The sequence below is a fragment of the Oryzias latipes genome, chromosome 16 (genome assembly GCF_053564925.1).
Source record: "Oryzias latipes strain Hd-rR chromosome 16, Olatipes_Hd-rR_3.1".
NCBI lineage: Eukaryota > Metazoa > Chordata > Actinopteri > Beloniformes > Adrianichthyidae > Oryzias > Oryzias latipes.
Genome location: NC_136252.1, coordinates 21565726 through 21586506, shown reverse-complemented (window position 1 = coordinate 21586506; position 20781 = coordinate 21565726). Strand labels below are relative to the sequence as shown.

Sequence of the window (20781 nt, the reverse complement as noted above, 5' to 3'; positions counted from 1 at the left end):
ATACGAGACAGAGTGCTATAGATCAAGACTGGTGCTCTTGTTACAAAAATGTTTGTGTAGCACACAAAAAAAGTCTTTGTTGTGCAGCTTTGTTCCATTATACTATCGACTGAACAGAGGCTGTGTTGTGATTTACTGTGGTCTGATTTCAAATATCAGTGTTATTAGAGGGATGACAATAGATTTGATCTCCAGGGTGGTGTATTCTGTAGTGTCTGCTTTTCTATAACTGTGTCAGTATAAATAACATGACTATTTATTGTTAGATAAACTCCCTTTTCTGAATAGCCTCCAGTCTTTTAACACTTAAAAAACTTAGTTTCATGTTTCGGCTAAAACAAATTTTACTTCTTTGCAGTTCCTAAAATATACAAAATGGCTCTAAAACTCAACTAACTAACTAATCTCAGATTGTTCCAGGAGGATTTGATCATGTGAAAATGTTCAATGGTCACCTAATCCTCAGATTCCTTTCTAAATCTGAAACCTTTCAGTGATGGGCCAAAAACGCATTTGAAGATGAACACAAAACTACTTGGTAGACATTTATAAAGTCAGAGAAGGACAGAAATCCAATATGACGCCATTTAATGTGTACTTTCAATAGCCAGTTTTTCAACTCAACATTTAAAACATTTTTTTTTGAATTTTTCATTATCGCATCATAATAATAGACTGGAATAATTTTTTCATTCAAAGAAATTGTTAAACTTAAAAGAATAGACTAAAACTTTATTCCAAACTGATAGTTCTACCTAAGAATAAAACAAGAAGTTTTTACTTCTTTGTAGCACATTTGTTTTTATCTTTTCTTAAAAGTTAGACATTCACCAGTTTGGCTCACTAATGTCTAATCATCCTCCCATCTTATTCTGTTGAAGTCATGGGTTTAATGTCACACTAAAGGGTTATTTTATTGCAAGGCAAAGTTTGAGTTAAAAAAAAACACGTAAGAAAAAAATACCATTATTCTGACATCAGAAAGATTCTTTCCTATTTTTTTCCTCATTTGATAGTTGTGGTAAATTGCAAGAAAAACAACACCTCACCTGCTTTGAACCCTTGTGCTATCCTATGACCCCGCCCTTTCATTGACGTGTTCTGCCTACCATGACAAAGGTGGACAAAGGTGTAAAGATTTCATGTAATCCATGGAGATCAGTGAAGATCACAAATCATTGAAGAAAAAAGGTTCAGCGCACTGTCTAGTGGGTCTAGATGACCCATCTCCCAATGTTAAAGTGCCTAGGATAGCACAAGGGTTAATGGATCTTTTTGACATATTTCTGCTCTGATAAGAAACCAGAGAAGGCTTGTGTCACTCCATCCTTTCGGTCCTCCATGAGGAATGTGTGCTATTTTGACAGGTTTGCAGAGCAGAACATGTTCTGTTCCTAAAATCCAGCAAGCAGCTTTTTAAACTAAACCATACCAAAGTGTGAAAGGGAAAAAAGAAAAACTAGAGGCGCTTTTAGATCTCTCCCTCCAACCAACATATACAGACCCTTTCCAAAAATTAGCATATCATGAAAAAGTGTATTTGTTTCCATAATTTAATTAAAAAAACAGATAATTATTTCAACAAATCAATCAAAATAAAGTATTTTCAAAATGATATGTCCAACTCCGAACCCTCCAACTTGATTCCCAAATGAAAGGCACACTTTCCTAATAAAACAGGACCTTGGACCACTGGTCTACAGTTCAGTCCTTCTTCTTGGCCCAGCTGAGACTATCTTCCGTTGGTCCAAGGTCAGAAGTGGCTTGACCTGACAAACCCGACAGTTGTATGTCATCTCCCAAATGTGTCGGTATGTAGTGGTTTATGAAGCTGTCCCTCCACCTCGTTCCACTCTTTGCTCTTTGTGCACGTCTGCCAGGTTCTTGCATCTTGTCCATTGATAATCCATTAAAGCCCACGGTCGTCTCTTATTCGAGTGCATCTTGTCCTGCAACATTTTGTCCTTCCTTTAGACTTTGCATTGATCTGCATGGACAACCAACAGTCAGCCTCCTTAACTATCAAAATTTGTGGTTTACCCAGATTATGAAGGGTTTAATAGATGATTAGTTAATGAAACTCAGTTTAACACATTCATATTCTGCAAAGTTTCGGCAGACTTACCCAAAATATATATATTTTTTAAATTCTATTTTCATGGGTTTTATGAGCCGATTAATGTAAAAATAAATAAAATAAATACTTGAAATCAATTAAACTGTGGGACCAGAATCTACTTCTATAAAAGTTATTAAAAAATGAAAGTATGGCAATAAAGACACTTTTCCAGGATATTCTAATTTATTTGGAAAGGGCCTGTTTATCACCATAAACTTAAAAAAAAAAACCTTGAACGCAACCTTCAATGGGAAACAAAACAACACATTTCAGCTCTGTTTGTGTGCTTACAAACATTCAGTGTGAATCCTGTTTTTCTGATACAATTGTGGAAATTGAACTGAGAATAATTGGTTAAATGTGTTAAATTTGACTAATGCCCTAAACACGACAGTTGACATGTTGTCATGTTTTTATCCAATACCTCATATTCAACTAAATAAGTAAAGATATACCTGAAGTTTCTCAAATGATGGGTATTTCTATCAATATTGTTTGTGAATGTAAACAATCAAAATGCTTCAACTGCATGTAACCCACACCACCACCATACACACACAAATACCCTCATCCCTATTTCATTCAACTGTAAGTGAGATTTCCTACTCTTCTCAGATTCTTCAAAACACTGACTTGGTGTCCAAAAACATGGTGTTATCTGTGTTCTCCGTCAGGGCCAGGCTCTTTGAACCAACACGCACATTCACTCGCACACACAGCGTATGAGAACCTCTGCTGTGGTCTTTCCCACCACTGCCCACTCTGTATCAACACACTCGCACAAACAAGCGCACTTGGACTGCTGCACCATCAAACAGGCTTTTGTCTCTCATCTACCCCCCTAACCCCCCCAACACCACCACCACTACACACGCACACACACACACACCTGCATGCAAGCTCATTACTGCCGTCAAAACAATACCTTCCTACTCCAATAGGTCGAGTTCGGCTCTCTCTGTGTACACAATGCCACAAACGAGCAGCTAAGAAATATTTTCTACAGTCATTGGAGACTTTAGGCTTTAGAAGTTGGTGAGTCAGATATGTTTATTTTGTAATTTTGTTTTCACATCGTGAGGAGACACCCAGAAAACCAGTCATTTACACTTCCTGACAAAAGAACACTTTGTGTTGGTTTAATCCTGAACTTTACTAAGGTCTTATATATACATTATACAAAACTAGATAGACAAATAGGTAAACAATACTTGCTTTTGAACAAAAGCTCAACAAGCACTTTGTCTCTAAAAATGTTCAGACAAAAATATAAGTAAACAAATGCCAGTCGTATGACATTATGTTCTGAATACACGATTACACAAAGGCACTGGTACCAAGTCTGATTTAAAATATTCCTTTTCCATCTTGAACAAACAAATATGAAACAGTATACTCCAATGGGCTTCTTCCTTGAGTAACATAAATAATAGCATCAAAATAGCTGTCAGAAACTCTACTCTACACCATCTTTGGCAAATAATGGAATGGAGCTGACGGTTCGTGTCAATCCACCCATCTATTAACGCCACTGACCTTCAATGGCAGATATGATCTAACATAAGGCACTTAGGGGAGACACAAAAACAAAGCAAAGGTCACACAATTAACACACAACTGCAAAAAAATCCCATTCAAGACAATTATCCTGAATTCATTTTCAGTCTGTAGCTACTCCTTTAGTACTGCGACGTTGCTGCCATGCTGTCCATGGAGTCAACAGACAGGAAACCTCTGAGTTTGTGTCCTCACATCTGCAAGGCCTTGTAGGTCGGTGAGCTTTGAGTGATGGGTGCAAACTTCCAAAACAAATAAAATCGGATCAGACTGGTGAAGATCCCTGGTGTATTTGGAACCTTAGAAGAGACAAAACAATAAGTACAAAAGATAACCAGTAAGGTTTTTTCGTCTAATCTTAAACCACAGTCTTTTACCATAATGTAATAGTCATTCAACTGGAGGCCATAGAGGACCCAGGAGGTTGAGGTGAAGAAGGTGGCTACAGTCAGAGGAAAAGACAAGCACTGGACGTTTCTACTGCGGACGATCTCCACCTGAAAGAGAACAGAAGGAACCCCACTTGAATCATCTTTGATGAATAGGAGGACGAAGGGTTGGAGGACAAGGAAGAAGATCTTAAGTCCAGATGCCAAGACTCAACTTCAAGACAACACCTGGATAAATAAGAACCTTCACCGACATTATCGGGCGGCATTTCAGCTTAAAAAAGTCTATGTAGTTCAAGGCTTCATCAATTCTCTAGCCCCTCTTTACAGGACATTATCGGTCTCCATATTTGGAGCTGATCAGCCACAGTAATCAATGCGCTACAGTGACCCGGGTATCCCCCGTTAACCTTGTGTCACAGAAAACCACACACACTGCACACAATAGAGGTCACGCCATCTTCCAGGGCTGTACACTTCCATTTGTTCAAGGAGCATGCAGGCTAAACCCCATCTGAATACTGCTGTTTGTTCCTGTTCTCTGTTGCTCAATCGCTCCAAGTTGATCACCTGAAAATCCAAAACAAACAGCACTGCAGTCTGTGTGTGCATGTGTGTGTGTGCAGGAAATTTGGTACTTTTTATTAGAGGTCTGGTAAATCAGGTCATAAAAATAAAAACTATACCATTCTTTTTTATCTTTTAAATTGAGTTTAAAAGGAATATTTAGATTCCCTCTATTGTATTATGCTAATACGTGTGAGGGAAAAAAAACAACAACACAATATAACCAAAGAAAAGAAGCACAGAGACTCACATAACAGGAAGACAAATGAGGGAAAGAAAGGCAGGAAGCTGAGCGGGTGTCGTTCAGGTCTGTGAGTCAGATGAAGGGAAGGAGACAAACAGGAAAAACCAAGGAAAGGAATCAGAAAAGAGACATGCAGCAGCTAAAGGAAGGAGAAAAAACAGATGGATTCATTTGCTGGTGCACATGCATCCACCGGTGACAGAAGGAGCTGAATGGATTAGAGAGTAAAAATGTGTATTTGCCACTGTTAACAGTGAGTCCTCTGTGAAATGTGCCTGCAAACGTTTTTGAGGATATTCTCACATTTTATAGTTTCAACAGTTTCATTAAATTAGTTGACTTAAATGTAGAATTAGGTTTATTTTGTCCCAATGTTTAAAGAAATAAACTATTTTTTGTGCAAATTCAACACTGGGTGTTACAGAGAATGTGCAACCTTTTTTTTTTAAAATAAATATGTGTTAGGTTCAAAGCTTGTCTTTGAACACAAAAAGGAAGGAGCCCACATGAAGAGATAATTCTGAGGTTGCTTGTCCACGCGTGCACATCACTGCAGGGGTCTCGGAGCAGAACGTGGACTTCAACAATGCAAAGGGAGGGGTACAGGACAGTCGAGAGTGCACACATGCGTAAAAAAAAACACAATGACCCGAACAGTAAAGCTGCTAATTCTGCATCAATGCTAACAGAGTAGTTCAGATGCTTTCACAATCCCCTTTACTGAAAAATCTCCACTTAATTATGTTATCTTATGCATAAGTATTTATACAATGAACTGCAACCTGGTGACCTACAAATATGTACAAATAGGAAACCTTTATTGTTTTTTTTAAAGGCTGCAATTAAATGGCAAATAATCAGATTTTATGTATTATAAAAACAGTTTTCCTTAAAAAAAAGGCTAAAAGTAATCGGTTCCCTTCGGAATGAAATTCAATTGTAATAATTTGACTCTATTTCCTTGATGTACTTCCAATGCTTTGTCTAAGGTAAAAGTTTCCACATGCCTGTGCTTAACTGTGCAGCCTGAACAGAATATATTTAATCATCTTAGCCATTCTCGGGTGTCTAGGTCACAATGTCACCAAGATGATGCATTATCTTTTCCCTTTTCTTTTATGTTAATTGATGTGGTTGTAAGAATCCACTTATCTTTGTGATATAGTTTGGGTTTTTGTGATGGCTAAATATCATCATAAATCTGTTTAGAGCTTTAACTACAGTGAAAAATCAACTTTGACATTTGAAGTGGAGGCTTAAAAGTAAAAATAAAGTTAAAATAAAGTGAGTGCTTAAGTCTACAGATCCTCTTGAACTTTGAGTGTTAAATTAATTAAAAATGTGGGAATAATGTTTAAACCTTCTTTAGCTGGAGTCAGTAATCGCCTGGCATCATTTCCGTGGCCTCGTCAGGAGAAGTAGACAAACAACACAAGGCATTATTCTGGAACATGGTAAAGACAAGTCACCAAATGGAGAAATTAGGACACAACGGCCACATTACTACCAACTGGATTACCCACCAAAATAAAAAACTGATCAAAGAAGCTTCAATAAGGCCTAAAGCAAGATTAAAGGGCCTACAGGAATTTCTTGCAAGTAACTGTTATGTAGGACATGTGACAACGCTTGCCCCTCTGTAGACCGTTGTTTAAGGTTGCAAGACAAAAGCCTTTTCCTACAAAGAGAGATTCTAGCCCATCTCATTTTCGCAAAATGCCCAAGAGCATTATCTGCCATTCAAAAGCAAGAACACAGTTCGCCAACATGAACCCCAGACCCACAGTGAAGCACGGTAGTGTGAGCATCAAGGAATTCTGAAACATTCTTAAAACCAGTCTGTGTTGTCACAGAAACTTCAGGTTTCTGCTAGATGAAGAAGAACTTTATCTTTCAGCAAGATAATGACCCCAAGCATAAACTAAATTCAGCACAAAAGATCCAGGGTTTTGGAGACCAAAACTGAAAATCTGTGTGGGGGGAAAATCGCTGCACAAAGGGATGACTTTTCACCAACTGATAGACTTGGGGCTTTATTGCAAAAAAGATTAGTATAATAAAATCAAAGTATTAATAATAAAGTAATAGTAATAAAAACAAATTGTTACTTTAAGGGTGTACGGCTGGATAGCTCAGCGGGCTAGCTGTAGGACTGCCACGCCCTGGCTTCGCTTCCAAGGCCTAAAATCTGGTGTGGGTCTTTAGGCAAGACCCTATCTGGGTCTCCCTGTGCCTTGAAAATACAGGGTTGTGTCAGGAAGGGCCTCCAGCGTAAAAACCTTCTGCCAAACCACTTGTGCAAATCAGTGAACGCTGCTTCCAGTGGTGACCCCTGATGCATTAAGCTGAAAGGTGAACAACAAGTTTGAGGGTGTGAGGGTTTTTTTCATTTGAATAAAAAGTTTCTGGGCGGCAGTGGTTCAGGCAGCTGAGCAGGTCGGTCAATGATTGAAGGGGTCGGCGGTCTGATCCCCGTTCCCCCCAGGGACCTCACCCTCCCTGCCTCCAGTGTTGCTCCACTGGTGTGTGAATGCACATGAATGTCCCGGTCAGAGCGGCTGTAGGTGCGTACTGACAGCCACGCCTCTGTCGGTCTGTCCCAGGGTAAGTAGTTTACCATCACCACAGAATGAATGAGGAGTGAATGAATAATGAACTCATTGGAAGCACTTTGAGCGTCTGAAAAACGCAGATAAATCCATGCCATTATTATTTTTATCCTATTTATACTCCAATCGTCTAGAAAATTTCAGGTCTTAAATTATTTGTAAAAAGTGTATAGGTTCCATTAAAGATAAATAGTTATGAACTAATGGTCTATTTTTTTACATTACAAAATGTGGCATTATAACAGAGTTATATAAACTTTTTATATGCACTTTGTTGAGAAAACCAAGACCTTTGAGTTTAGGTTAAAATAACCTCATGGGACTTCTTATTTTTTTTTTATAAAATTCCAATTTTCTTTTAGGATCACTGTGACTTTTCCTGTTCCTTTAATATTTTTTTGCCATCTCAATATTCCTTTGGACCTAAAGACTTGCTGTACAGCCCACCGTGTCTTAGGTGTGTTTGTAACGTGGCTTACCAGATCGAAGAGCGGGGACAGGTACATGCTGACGGTGACCACGCTGCAGGTGAGACCCAGCTGGTTCAGCCGGGCCTCTCCTTCAGTTAGAAAGGTGGTGAAGTACAGCCAGCCGGTGATCAGTGTGACTCCTGCTGCCAGGGTCTGGAGAGTCACCTGCCTCTGGAGCAAAAACAATCAGAGAAGTTGAGAAAGTCGGACACTTTCTGGTGATAGACCTTATTATTTTACATCACTTACCTTCATTTTAGTGTAATAGAAGTACATGACTATGTAGAGGATTTGAAGTAAAGCTCCAATGGTGTTGACAAAAACAATTGTGTGATCTTTCTTCAGGATCCCGTAAAATAACCAACCCAGGTTACTATGGAAACAAGTAGAGAATTAGATGCCGCAAATTGACTGCAGCTTGCAGTGAATGAATAAGATATAAGGAAAAGTAAAATGTTACTTCAGACACGTAGTGAGGAAAGGAAGAAACTGTATGTTTTCTGCACTTTTGGATTCGCGCATCTTTCTTAGGTCGGATCTAGAAGCAAAATTAGGCAAAAACATCACGCACACAACAAGCACGCGCGACCACTAGTTAAAACACGTAGAACCCATCTCTTCATTTCATCTTAATATTTTTTTAACAAACGAAAACCGATACATTCAGTAAAACTATGCTGTACTACTACGACTAATGAGGAAAACTTACAGTCCTGTCGAGAACATCCCGACTGTAAACACGATGCATGCCCATGATAGAAACAGCAGAAAATCCATAGAGTGGAAAAAAACAGTCTATTGCACGAGTCCCTTTTAAATTCTACTAAAAAGCTAATTTCTAACCACTGCTTTTTAAACCAAAACACGCCAACCCTAAAAAAATAACTAAGAAGACGCGGTCCATGTATTTCCGTATTTGCAAGCAGTGTTACTACAATATGATTGGCTATCGAACTGGAAGGCAGGAGAATTCCGAAACGTCACACATTGCGTCATTACGTTGCGATTTCCAAGCTGACGGACGGAAGGCGTATCCTTTTCCAGCAATAATTCCTGTTTTACAGCTGTTTCAGAATAAAAAAACGAGTTTTTACTAATTGAAATATCGCTGTTTAGTATTTCACTAGGAAATATGTATCATTTTTGTTTCAATAATAATAACAAAGGAGCATATAAAGAAATTTGTGAATACATCAATTACATGTAAAAATAACTTATAAACTTATGAGAAATGCAGAGGATCCTATCACTCTCTATTTGTTCTGAATTTAGCTGCCTTATTTTACAGTCATTTTATTATTTTTTTGTGTATAAAATACAGCAAAAATATACAATTTAGATTATTTATCCGTGTACAAAAATCAGTGTGTGTTATAACAACAATGAGTTTTCAAGACAGATGTGTATGGAGTTTATTTATGAACCAAATTATAAATCTTACTTTTGTCTTAATTTTCTATGTGTCCGTACATGCAATTTGAGGAGGGGTAATTATCTGAAACAAACCATTAGCAAACCTATTAGGGTCGACAAAAAGAAATTTAATTGATCTGATCAAATAAACGAACATTAATTATTATTTTCTTTTGGGCATCATGGATGCTGGGTCCCTGAAGAAAAAAGGCTTTAATTGATTTATTATTAATTCAAAATTTAAATCGCGTCTTTATTGCTTCTATCTTTACTCAGGCGCTTCTAGAAGAAATCTGTCGTTTTCTCAGGTATTTTTTCATGAAGCTTTTACAAATTCAACCCTTGATTTACCATTATGATATAAAAGGAAAAGTTGTACAATCAGTCAATCTAAACTGTCACAATGTTTGTAACAACTAAACCAAACTAAGAAGAAGAAATGGAAAAAATAACTATCTTTTATGTTCATGAGAGCAGTCATATTCCATTGAGTTTGTTTGAAAATTGCTGTCATGTTGTCGTACCAAATAATATTTCTGAGTTCAGTGTTTTTGGAGGTAAAATTGTATTGAATAAAAGGCTCAACAGGAGTCATTACATTGCCAGTTGAATGAGTAAACATGTTTTTACTCTGCTGATCAATAAAAAACTCTGGAAAATGACAAGCTGTGGGGACAAAATGGAATAATTGCGAAGGAATATGAATTCAGAAACTTGAGACTGTGCATTTACATGAACATCTGACATTATCCATTTAATTTAATTTTGTTTGACTGTTTTTGTTCTTGTAAAACCTACAAAGTGGTAAAATTCCCTGAGGAAAAGTTTAGCGACTGAACACAAATAGCTTATGAAAGCTTACAGGTTCAAACTGGCATGCAGCACATTTGTCTGCACATCAGTGAATCAATCAGATTTGAAGGGGGACATCTGAGCAAACAAACTGTAATACATGTTAAACTGTGATGAAAAACCTTTATGGCAACTGACTGCACTGCAGTATTAAAATCAAACTTTAACCAGAGTTTTTTGAAAAGTCCAACTTTCCAGTTTTCAGTTTCAGTTCAGTTCCAGTTTCAACCTAATGTTGACATCAAAACAAGTAGAGTTTTTAAGAAAGTTCGTAGAAGAAAAAAATTCTTGTTTTTTTCTCTTCAATTTAAGTAAAGAAATATACCTCTAAAGATTTGGAATTGACAGATGCCACTATTTCTTATCAACTCTACATTCATTGATTTATAAAGTGTGCACATTTGAGATTTTTAAATGACTTTTCAATACTGAGTAAATTTGATAGTAAGTAAGCTATCATGCTAAAGCTCTAGACCATAATCTACCAATGGTGAGGAAAAACTACCCTTCTTAACTATTTCTTGATTAACGTAATTTCAGATCACATTTTTCTCCCTCAATCGTTAATTTTTCCTTTTTCTAAATAAATTAACATTCCTGAAAATGTTGACACATTGTGCCATTAAATCTGATATTTTTTTTTTTACTTTCACGTTCAAATATTAGTAATTATCTCATATCTATATAATGTAACAGTTGGCATTTTTTCTCAGCACTGGCCTTATAACAAATTCTTGAATTGCAAGAACAAAAAGTGTAAATCTTATAGCAAGTGATGATGTTATTTCATACCCCTAAAAAGCATAAAACTTGATTTGAACTCATAAATTTGCTGATGGCTTCTTCAAAAATGGAGAAATGCTAATCACTAATACACATTTCCTTTTCATAATTTGGTTCTTGAATCTTTCTATAGTTGACACAAATGTATCAACTGGCATTTTCTTTTTCAATTTTGATCAGAAACAGCTGAATGGGGTGTGTTTTCATTGGTAATACAATTTAGGTTTGACGTCACGATGGAAAAACCAGCAGCTTTTGTTTTGTGAAGGGATTATAGGAATACGCTATAGGTTTTACGCATCACGGTGACTTTTGACAGTTTTCAGTCAGATTTGAGGTCTGCAGCCACTGAACGTGCACGGAGCACCGTCACATTCCGGCGAACAGTTGTGTCTGAGGACGTTTGGTTTTATCTCACAAAAAGGTTTACAGGAGAGCAAAAGAAAGCGCAAAAATGGAGGGAAAGGGGGTTGAAAGGCTGCAGGCAAGGACGCTCGAGTGACACCTTCACACCCAATTGTCAGTTTGCTAGTGGGGCCCTCTCTCCCTCTGGACTCTCCTTTTTAAGTGAACTCTTGCTTCTTCTGTTTGGCTTTGAGACTGTGAAACCTAAGCCAGGTCACGCTGCACACTAGGGATGAAAGACGAGGAAAAGAAGAGACCTAAGGGTGGAAACTTGGAGCTGGCTGGAGAGATTTCATCAGGCGGAGAAACAAATGGCTTTGCCAATAAATTGTGTCATCCTCGAAAACCTTCATGATTTCAGTAGGATATCAAGAGCCAAAGAACATTGCAGTGAAAGAAAATGTCAACATACCTGATAAAAACCAGACCGTTTATTTTTTTTAATATTCTTTTTTATTTTATCAGAAATTTTTCACATTTCAAAACACTTTCGTATAACTTTTTTATGTACAAATTTACATATTAACATTTAACAAATGGACCAAAGCAAAGAAAACAAATGCATTCTGGGAAGCCCAGTTTATAATGAGGTTCTGATGATCGGGCCAGTGTACCATGACATAATCAAGACTGCATTTAAATGAGGAGAAAAAAACAGTACAGATGAAGCTCAGCTCCTGAAACTCCTATTGGTTGCAAATTTATTCACAATGTTCTCTAACAAGTGATGCAAAATTGTCAGAAAGTATAATTAGCTTTTATTCTGAAACAAAATGTAAACATTTGAACAATCTCAGTATCTGAGTTCTTTAATGTACACAGAAACAAACAAATATAAAATTTCACTTTCTTAGTCTTATTAAAGCTTGATTTCTCAAAACAAAAGTTTAAATTACCAATGTTTTCTAAATTGAAAAAGTTGAGGAGTTATAACCAGGAGCTGAGTGCTACACAACATGACCAGGATCCTACAATATTAATGCTACTGTGACAACTGCCAAAAACATTACACAAACCAATAACTTCTCTACATGTAGAAGAAGCAAAATGAGGGAACATTTGCTAAGACACAAAGCACTGCTGTACCAATAAGAACACAGGAAAACATGGCATGATGACAAAAGTCTTCCATTAGTTTCAACTTAAGTCCAAATCGCTTTGCCTGTAGTCTTTGTTAGTAATGGCTGAAAAGAAATGTTGATCTTCACTGTTTAGAACTGAGAATTTCCATCCTCAAAGGAAAGTGGGTAGCAAAATGTCTCTGGGGTCCTTTTTTTCTTTTGGAGTGATCCACGCTCCACACTCACTCGAACAAACACGTCAAACACACACTGACACCACACCTTCCATGCTTGTATAAAAAAGTTCCAATAAAAAAAACAAAAAAAAAAAACGGAGTGATCGTTTCCAATGACCAGCATTGGATTGGAAAAGTCTGTTTTTAAAGTCTTTGTGCACCTCAGTGTAGAACTGGGGCAAATAAAACTGGGATCATGGTAAAGAAAAGCGACAAGGAGACGAGCTGTGCTGCAGAGCTGCCAATGCTCCTCTGAACTTTTGGCTCCATCGCAGCAGGATCATCTGAAGAGGGAAAAGACAGAGAGGGTCAGCACAAAAAAGAAATGTAATCGCTCTGGAATGGTTAACACACCCAGCTGAGTTGGGATTAGATGCAGCACTAGTGAAAGAACCCTCACCTGCTGGGAGTTGGTTGGAAGGGTTGTGAACCCCTCCAACTGCAGAAAATTTTATATTTTCTTCATCTAAGCTTTTGTCTGTCTTGTCTGCCTTGGACTTTTCCAGGGAAGTCTTTGAAAAGCCCTTGCGTCCAACTACATCCACTCTGAGCTTCAGGCAATCTGCGCCGTGGTGATGCATTGGCTTAGCTAGAAAAGACAAAAAAAGATAGCAAAGATTAGTTAATAAAGAAGAAAAAAAACTACAACAAAATAGTAAGAGGCTGATCTGATAAAAAAAACAAATATCCAAACTCCTATCAGTGATACTTACAGATATAGTAGTAGCTCTCTCCCTGTCTAAACTCCTTTCCCAGGGTGAAGGGTGTAAAGCGCTGGAATTTTTCGGAGAATTTCTCTGGAACGTGTGGGGCAAAGGGCCGCGAGCACTCCCAGCGGAGCTGATCGAAGGAGTGAGGTTTGCACACATCATAGTCTTCCTTCTCCACCATGTACAGGACGTAGCGCTCGGCCTGATGGGACGGCACCTCTCCGTGGGTGTAGTGAGGACAGATGATGTCCAGGTAGTCGTTGATGTGCACCTCCACTGTGTAGTCGTCCCACAGGAAGCTGCAAAAGTGAGACGAGAAAGGAAAGGGTTTTGAGTAAAAAGAGAAGTTGGTTTCATTGATTCGAATGAAATGAAACTCAAAACAGCACAATATTCTGCTGAAAAACAATCTGACAATAAATTGAGATAAAGCAAGTTTGGTGGCAGTCAAGATTTCACATGATAATCTTTGTTTGGCAAGCTTGTGCACTGATACTACTATAAAGATCCCAATCAAGTTTAAGATTATAGGAGGCACACCTGGAGTCTCAAATTTTTCAATGAAAGGACTATAAATGACAGCTCAGGAAAAACCATAGACAAAATAAAGGTAGAACCAGGTAAATTTAAGCAGTAAGACATCTGTGCTGACTTTCCCTCCTGTTTTCACAGATTTCTTTAACGACACAGCAGGGAGTGATTGTAAGGCTTCCTTTTTTCTCTTCTCATCTTCAGTCATTATTTAGTTTTCAAGCACTGTCGCTTCTTTGTTCATCTCTTTGGCTTTTTAGAATCTAATAAATAACAGAGAGGGAGAGTCAAAAGGCTTTCACCAACAAGCTGTGTTTAATTTTCCCTGGAGTTAAGCTTTTACTTACTGTTAATAAGTACCTACGCACTGGGTTAGGGACACATTTACTAGAACCTAAGAGAAACATAATATATGGGTAAAAAAAATTACAAACTGGTTTTACTTTTCAGGATCACAGATCTGAAGGCTAAACCCTTTAAAGTAAACACAATGAAGCCGAGGTTGTGCGTGAGATGGGCTGTTTTTTTATTTTTTTTGTCCGCTGCCATTGTGCCAAAAGGCAGGAGGTGAGGAAAGAGTTTTTACTTGAGCATTACTCTTGTTACATCCTCAGGGGCAACAGGTTTTAATCTGCAAACTCAATCAGTGTTGGAGCTGAGGCGCTGTTTGTGGATGTTTTGTTTAGCGCACTACAGAGATTGAATGTGACAAGACGCGAGCTTCTGTGTGTCTGCCACGGTGTGCTGCAATGTCTGCTCTCGCACCATCAAAAGCTTGAGACGTGGTGGCTCTGACCCCTTCTTGTGCTGTTGATGTGGCTCCTGTTAGGATCCCCCCCACTCCCCCACTGGCAAGCTTACAGACAAGCTGGCTCCAAAAAGAGGGCCTGCAGCCCCTTCTGTCTTCCTCTTGTGTATGTGTCTTCGCCGCTAATGCATTAATTAGCGACAACATACCTGTCGAAACATGTTTTGTTAGCAGAACAGAGCCCCACACTTGTTTTCCAGTGCTAATATTATTTATATTCATTGCTTTACCTTAGAGAAAAAAAAGCCTTTTGTATATGTCTGCACTTTTGTACAGGTGTGTGTTTATGTCTGTGTTTGCCTTTGCCAAGAAAGCGTTTCATTAAAGAGGAACAAAGACGGGTCTGCTGCAGCCTAATTGGCCAAATAATGTCTAATCCCGTCTTGTTTTGCCTTTTTTTTCCATTCAAAGCAGTAATAACAGGATAGACATGACATTTTGAGGTTTCAAGTGGTTCTCTCTGAAGCAGAGAAACCGTTTAAATACTATGGGCCATACCTTTTTCCCACACTGGGCCCTTGTTAGTGGTCTGGCAGACCTCTGCGTGAAAACTAAGGCTTGTCAGAAGCCAACCGAACAGACAGATTCTGTTGCTAATTTCATTCATGACTCGCACTTTGAGAAAACTCCTTTTATCCTTCTCCTCACCTCCTCATTTCCCCTGCTCCTCCCCTTCTCCATTGGCCTGTCTAATTAAAAGCTGTTAGAGGTCTGGGGCCAATGTGTTCTGTAAAAAAAAGGGGGGGAGGAGGATTGAATGGGGTGTAATTAAACCCTTTGCCTCCCGGTAGACAGAATGCCTGAAGGCTACAAGGCCCCCTTCAACCCCTCTACCTAAACCCCCGTGGAGTTTTCACTACCTTGTGTGCAGTTTGTGTCTCGGGTGTGCGTCTGTACGGAGGCATTCTGTTTTATGAGATCGAGTTATCTTTATGTGGACAAAAGATCAAGGAACCTGGACGACCTCGACGCGTCCAGCCAGCCTGTCTTCACTCAACGGCGCTCCCCCCTCGCCAGGATTTCTCATGATAGCAAGAGGCGCATAAAACTGATAGACCTTTTGTGAGAGCCAGCTGTGTGAGTCGCTGCAACCCTATTTTCCACACACTTTCCTCTCTCTCGGCATGCTCACTCATGAGATTCTCTGAAGACCCATATTCAGGGCGTCTTGTGCCCCAGGCTCATGAGCACATCTGTTTGTCAGGGCCTAGTGAAGTCTCCTGTGTGTTTGTGGGTGTGTGCGCTTCATGTGAGTGATGTGTGGGTAAACAGTGAGGGTGGAAGGTTGTTGTCTTTGTTCCGCTCTGCAGGTCATTTCTCACTCCTAAGCTACTTTAGCTTTTGCGTCAGCTGGCAAGGGGTGTGTGTTGTGAGGGTATATGCTGGTATATGATCTGATGGTTATTGTAGTAGGTGACTTTTCCAACACTTGGCTCTCTTTTTAGTGAAACTTTGAAGTCTTGCTGTTGCCCTTTCTTTCTTTCTTTTTTTTTTTACTGCTCCTATTTTTGTCTTTGTCATGCCATCCCTTTCCTGTCCCCCTTTAGTTGCCCATCACCCCCCATCTTTAGTTTTTATTTTTCCACCCCAAAAAGTCAGTTCATGTTGCAATTGATAGCATTTGTTTCAGGCAACACAACACATCCAAGGAACACGCCCACGGTACTTAAACACCAGCAAGTTGAACCCTCCGCCTCCATTTGGTGTGCAGGTTGTGCACACTGTGGAATGTCACAACAGGGGCCCTGTGGTTTGGACAGCGCTCCAAAGGCGCACTGATCAAATGCCTTATCCCACTTTCACACACTTCCCCTATGAGCTGTACACATAATACCCGATTCATTAACTGTGGTAAGACAGATTCACACATCCATTCACAGTGGCTGAGGAGCTGTCACTGTGGGTTTAGCTGCTCTATTAGGCCCAATTTAATGCACAATGAAAAGTCCTTTTACATCAACTTCTAGTTCAATCTAACAGAAGAGAACACATCAGACACCTTGCACCGATGCAAATTATTGCCTCACATTCCCAACCAGTTTTCCAAAATCAAGCATCGTTTGCAGCAGGATGATCATTTCTGCAATTCAAATTTTCTCCTTTTCTCGTTTGCTCAAAAACCTCTCCCATCATCCATCACTGTCCCCTCTCCCCTCCCTCTGTCTACCACTCTATTATTGCTCAGAAAACAAGCCCACCCCCCGCCATATCTTCTATTGGGTCCCGCCTTAACACCCTGACATAATAAACCAAAGCTCTTCATTCAGGCTAATTTCTCAACACAAATCTGTTTCTCCGCCCTTCACCCTTCTCCTGCCCTGCACCCATGCCCCGACTTCCCCTTCCCCCATGTTTTTGCTGCCAGAAAGCCTTTCACTCTTCCCACCTCATCTTTAGCCCCCCCTTCCATTCTGTGATGAATAGAAAAAGCCTAAATGGTATGGAGCTTGGTTTAATATGCTAGGGAGGTGGTCACAAAGAGTTAATTTGCTTACTTAAGAATCTGCAAAAAACGCAGATTTTTTAAGTGTTAAATAAACTAATCCTAAACAGCCTTCAAGTGTAAGAACAGAGCTCCATCTGTCCCCAGTTCCACCTTCATGGGGGCGACAGTGAGCCCTAAATGGACACCAATACTGAGGTATGCCTACAATGCTATGAATGAGCAGTGTAGACCCAAACACACACACAGGCATGCTTGACCACACTCACGGGTGAAAGCAGGCCTCACTAATGTTAGTAAAGCCACAGCTGAGGGCTGTCCTGTCCTTTTAGGTGGAAAAGTACTCTGGCAAAAACACTGGAAGGTCTGTCAGAAAGAGTGTGAGGTCAATGGAGTAAAGAAAGGGGGCAGGAAGTCTGGACCACTGATAAGGAGGCGAGAGGAAGAGCAGAGAGAAAACAGCGGGATGAGGGATGATTGGTGAGAGCGCCGTTATGTCAGCAGGAGTTACTGTACTGACAAATCTCTCTGATGACCAACGGCCGGCACAAATGGAGATGCAGCTCGTAATTGATTGTTCTGATGGATTCGATTGGAGATTAGAGAACAGTGGTTACATCACAGGATCATAGAGTCATAAGCGCGAGCAGAGCGAGGCCGGCGGGATGATGGTTTTGTGTCTGTGGGTCAGGTGGTCAGATTACAAACTGTCTGTAATCTGTTAGTCAGTGTGTGTGTGTGTGTTCTCATTCCAGGGAGATTAACAACCAGACGGGATGAGGGCCGGGGGATAAAAAGTAAAAAGAAACACAAGAAGAGACAGAATGTACTAAGTGCACGGAGATGAGGGTGAAATCGACTACTTTCACTCTAAACCTATCGTCACGGTGACGTGTAACAGCAGGCCCTACTGCTTTAGCTGCTGCCATTTATTTAATTTCAGCAATATCCTGACTGTTTGCCTACAAACTGGAATTGGAAGAGAGATGAGGGCAACCCCATATTACAAAAAAGGAGGAATGGGATATTAGCAGCATCCAAGAAAGAGATCTTCCTTTAATTAATAAGATAAAAAGATTAAGGTATGAGGGCCTGAGGACAGCCTGGGAGGAGTCCCAGCTGTTAGAGAGGAGTAGGAGTAAAAAGATGAGTGGAACAGACAGGTACAGAGGGGGGAAAAAAACATTCACTCCAACACGCACGCACAGCTGACAGTGTTGACTATAGTAACAGTAACGTGGAATGCTGGCCGAGGCTAATATTAACATCCTAGTCGTTGCTTTAACCCCCCAGTTCATGTAAGTGTGAGTCACACATTTATCTTGTCTCCGTACGGCTGTCGGCCACTCCCTGTTCTACTCTGACGTGGAGACACACACATAAACACGGTTACGAGCTGTCAGTCCACAACAGAAATAAGACGGCTGTCTGTTCAAAGCCAGTTTAGGGCAGCACTGGTCCGACCTCTTCCTCACACACTAATGAAGCCGACGCAAGCACAGGCACGCAGTGAAAAAACAAGACTGGACCAGACTCAATTTGGGATTTAGCACACAAACAATCGCTGTGGAGAATCTGGACAGGACTAGAAGTACAGGATATATAGGCACCGGTGACGAAGTCACACAAAGCAAAAACTTGCTGGAGACTTAAGACACAACCTCCAGGGATAGCAGTGTGTTTCTAAAGCACCAAACATGAATGGGCAGACTGTTACCATCTGGTCACTGCCCTACTACAAGACAAATCACTGCAGCTCACAGAGAGACTAAGAAATCAATTAGCATCAATTATCCATGGCCTTCTTCTGTCAACAATTCCTAAAGGATCTATCTGATGCACTAAGCAGGTGACTGATTGATCATAAAATAGAAGTTCTGGGCAGGTGGTCAGCTGTTCAACAAGAGTGAAAAGAGGATGGCCAAAAGACGAGAGAGCAGCAGGAGGAGGGGGATTTAGGGGGCGCTAAATTCTTGCTGATTTGAGAGCTTTTTTTTATAATTCCATCAGTGTGCGGATGTGATGTCAAAAGTTGATTATGCATCAAAGTTGTCCGTCTATCTGTGTCAGGGTCTATGTTTAGCCATACAGCAGAAGGGATCAGTGTTATTCTATGATGTTTTTTTATCTAGTTATGCAACTCCCATTTGCCAGCAGAAATAGTTCAGGGTGAGATTAGAGATGCCACTTTACACTGGACCATGCCATTCTTTCCATCTGCCATCCTTCTCTTATCTGTTTGTCCCATTTAGAGAAAATCTTCTGTCGCTCCATATTCCTTTGGTTTTGGTAGATTGCAGCCACTGTCTCAGGGGTCACCAGCTGTCTCAGGTGAGAGGAGAGGTCAGACTGTGACACCACTCTAACATAAGGATTTGCCTTTAGACTTCTTATCCAATTATGAGTACAATTTGCCTTTTTTATCCAGTTGCAGACTTATTGTTTTAATCCTCTGCATATTGTCTTTGTTAAGGGCAACTAGAAAGCCACTAATTCAATTAACGTCCATAATAGTTTTTGCTCTTATTTTTCTTAATTGACCTTTAAGAAAGAAAACAAAGAAACAAACACATATCCTCCTTCAGTTTCCACACTAAAAGCTCAATAAAACAAGTACATGTCAAGCTGAATCGATCCCTTTAGTGTGCGGATATCATTTACATTTCTGACCTCAAACCCAATCACCAGTTCCATCGCCATGACTCACGCCGTCTCTCTCGTGACCGTGAACAACAGATACCGAGAACTGACGTTGTGGATAAAATCCCTATTAAGCAATTAACTCTCGTGATTCAAATCGATTGGGTAATTCTGCTTTCCATGACACGCGCGCAGGTGCAGACCACGCAGACTCCGCGGGCCAAGTTCATACTTGTCGGTCTATTTTCTACTATCACAGAATGCAAGTGTCTGCGCGCTGCGGTTAAATATAGTGGTCAGTGTGTCCATCTGTCAGACATCATCTACTGCTTTGAATGCATCGGACTTCCTTCACACTGTGATATGAAGGAAAGCATTGAGAAAACTGGCGCAAAGGACGACAGCTGATATGCGTAAAATGTTGCAAAGAAAGTTACATAAAGTTACTGATCTAAAGAAGGTATTAAAAATTTTTTAAAAAAAGCTGCAGGATACATTTAGTGAAAACACACACACTTACTTTGCGTTGGAGCTGTTCCAGTATACGCTGTGTCTCTCCGCGGAGGCGATCCACGCACCAGCGGTCAGCGCCAAGCACATGATCAGACACACAACATCCATAACTTTTTCCTGCAAAGGTGACTGCAGCAAAGGACTGTGAGGGATGACGACCAAAAGATCACTTCTGCACTGACAAATCACGTCAGGCTGTTGTGTTTTTTCCTCTCCTAGTCAACAAAGATCTGTTATTTAGTTAAGACGCGGTTCTGCGTAAATCTCAGTTGCTGACTGCCTCGCTGGAGCGCATCTTGTCTGTTTTTTCCCGAAGTGTCTCCGCCCCCTTTTGGGCTCCCACCAATAGCAGCTAAGGAAATCTTAAACCCCGCCCAGCTGGGGGCAGGCGCCCTCAAGCAGCCAAAACAAGACAAACGCGCGCGCGCAGA

At 40.1% G+C, this 20781-nt stretch overlaps 2 protein-coding genes across 2 annotated transcripts; both read right to left on the bottom strand.

Annotated features, from left to right (window-relative positions):
• Positions 1-3143: 3143 nt before the first annotated feature.
• On the bottom strand, positions 3144-8912 carry slc50a1 (solute carrier family 50 member 1). Its single transcript, XM_004077897.4, has 6 exons — positions 8665-8912; positions 8416-8493; positions 8205-8328; positions 7965-8126; positions 4054-4173; positions 3144-3975 (listed from the first exon to the last, which is right to left on the bottom strand). The coding sequence occupies exons 1-6, from the start codon at positions 8730-8732 to the stop codon at positions 3868-3870; spliced, it is 660 nt and encodes a 219-aa protein (XP_004077945.1). The 5' UTR covers positions 8733-8912; the 3' UTR covers positions 3144-3867.
• Positions 8913-11838: 2926 nt separating this feature from the next.
• efna1b (ephrin-A1b) lies at positions 11839-20649 on the bottom strand. Its single transcript, XM_004077896.5, has 4 exons — positions 20358-20649; positions 13419-13714; positions 13106-13294; positions 11839-12989 (listed from the first exon to the last, which is right to left on the bottom strand). The coding sequence occupies exons 1-4, from the start codon at positions 20456-20458 to the stop codon at positions 12868-12870; spliced, it is 708 nt and encodes a 235-aa protein (XP_004077944.1). The 5' UTR covers positions 20459-20649; the 3' UTR covers positions 11839-12867.
• Positions 20650-20781: the final 132 nt, after the last annotated feature.

Bases quoted from the DNA above. Each gene is read 5' to 3' on its own strand.
- slc50a1 (XM_004077897.4), bottom strand. From the start codon at position 8,732: ATGGATTTTCTGCTGTTTCTATCATGGGCATGCATCGTGTTTACAGTC. The intron at 8,494-8,664 runs GTAAGTTTTCCT...TTTTGCTTCTAG, and splicing joins GGGATGTTCTCGACAGGACT to ATCCGACCTAAGAAAGATGC. The intron at 4,174-7,964 runs GTAAGCCACGTT...GTTCTCTTTCAG, and splicing joins TGTCCCCGCTCTTCGATCTG to GTGGAGATCGTCCGCAGTAG.
- efna1b (XM_004077896.5), bottom strand. From the start codon at position 20,458: ATGGATGTTGTGTGTCTGATCATGTGCTTGGCGCTGACCGCTGGTGCG. The intron at 13,715-20,357 runs GTAAGTGTGTGT...TCACTTTTGCAG, and splicing joins TGGAACAGCTCCAACGCAAA to CTTCCTGTGGGACGACTACA. The intron at 12,990-13,105 runs GTGAGGGTTCTT...TTCCCTCTTCAG, and splicing joins TTCCAACCAACTCCCAGCAG to ATGATCCTGCTGCGATGGAG.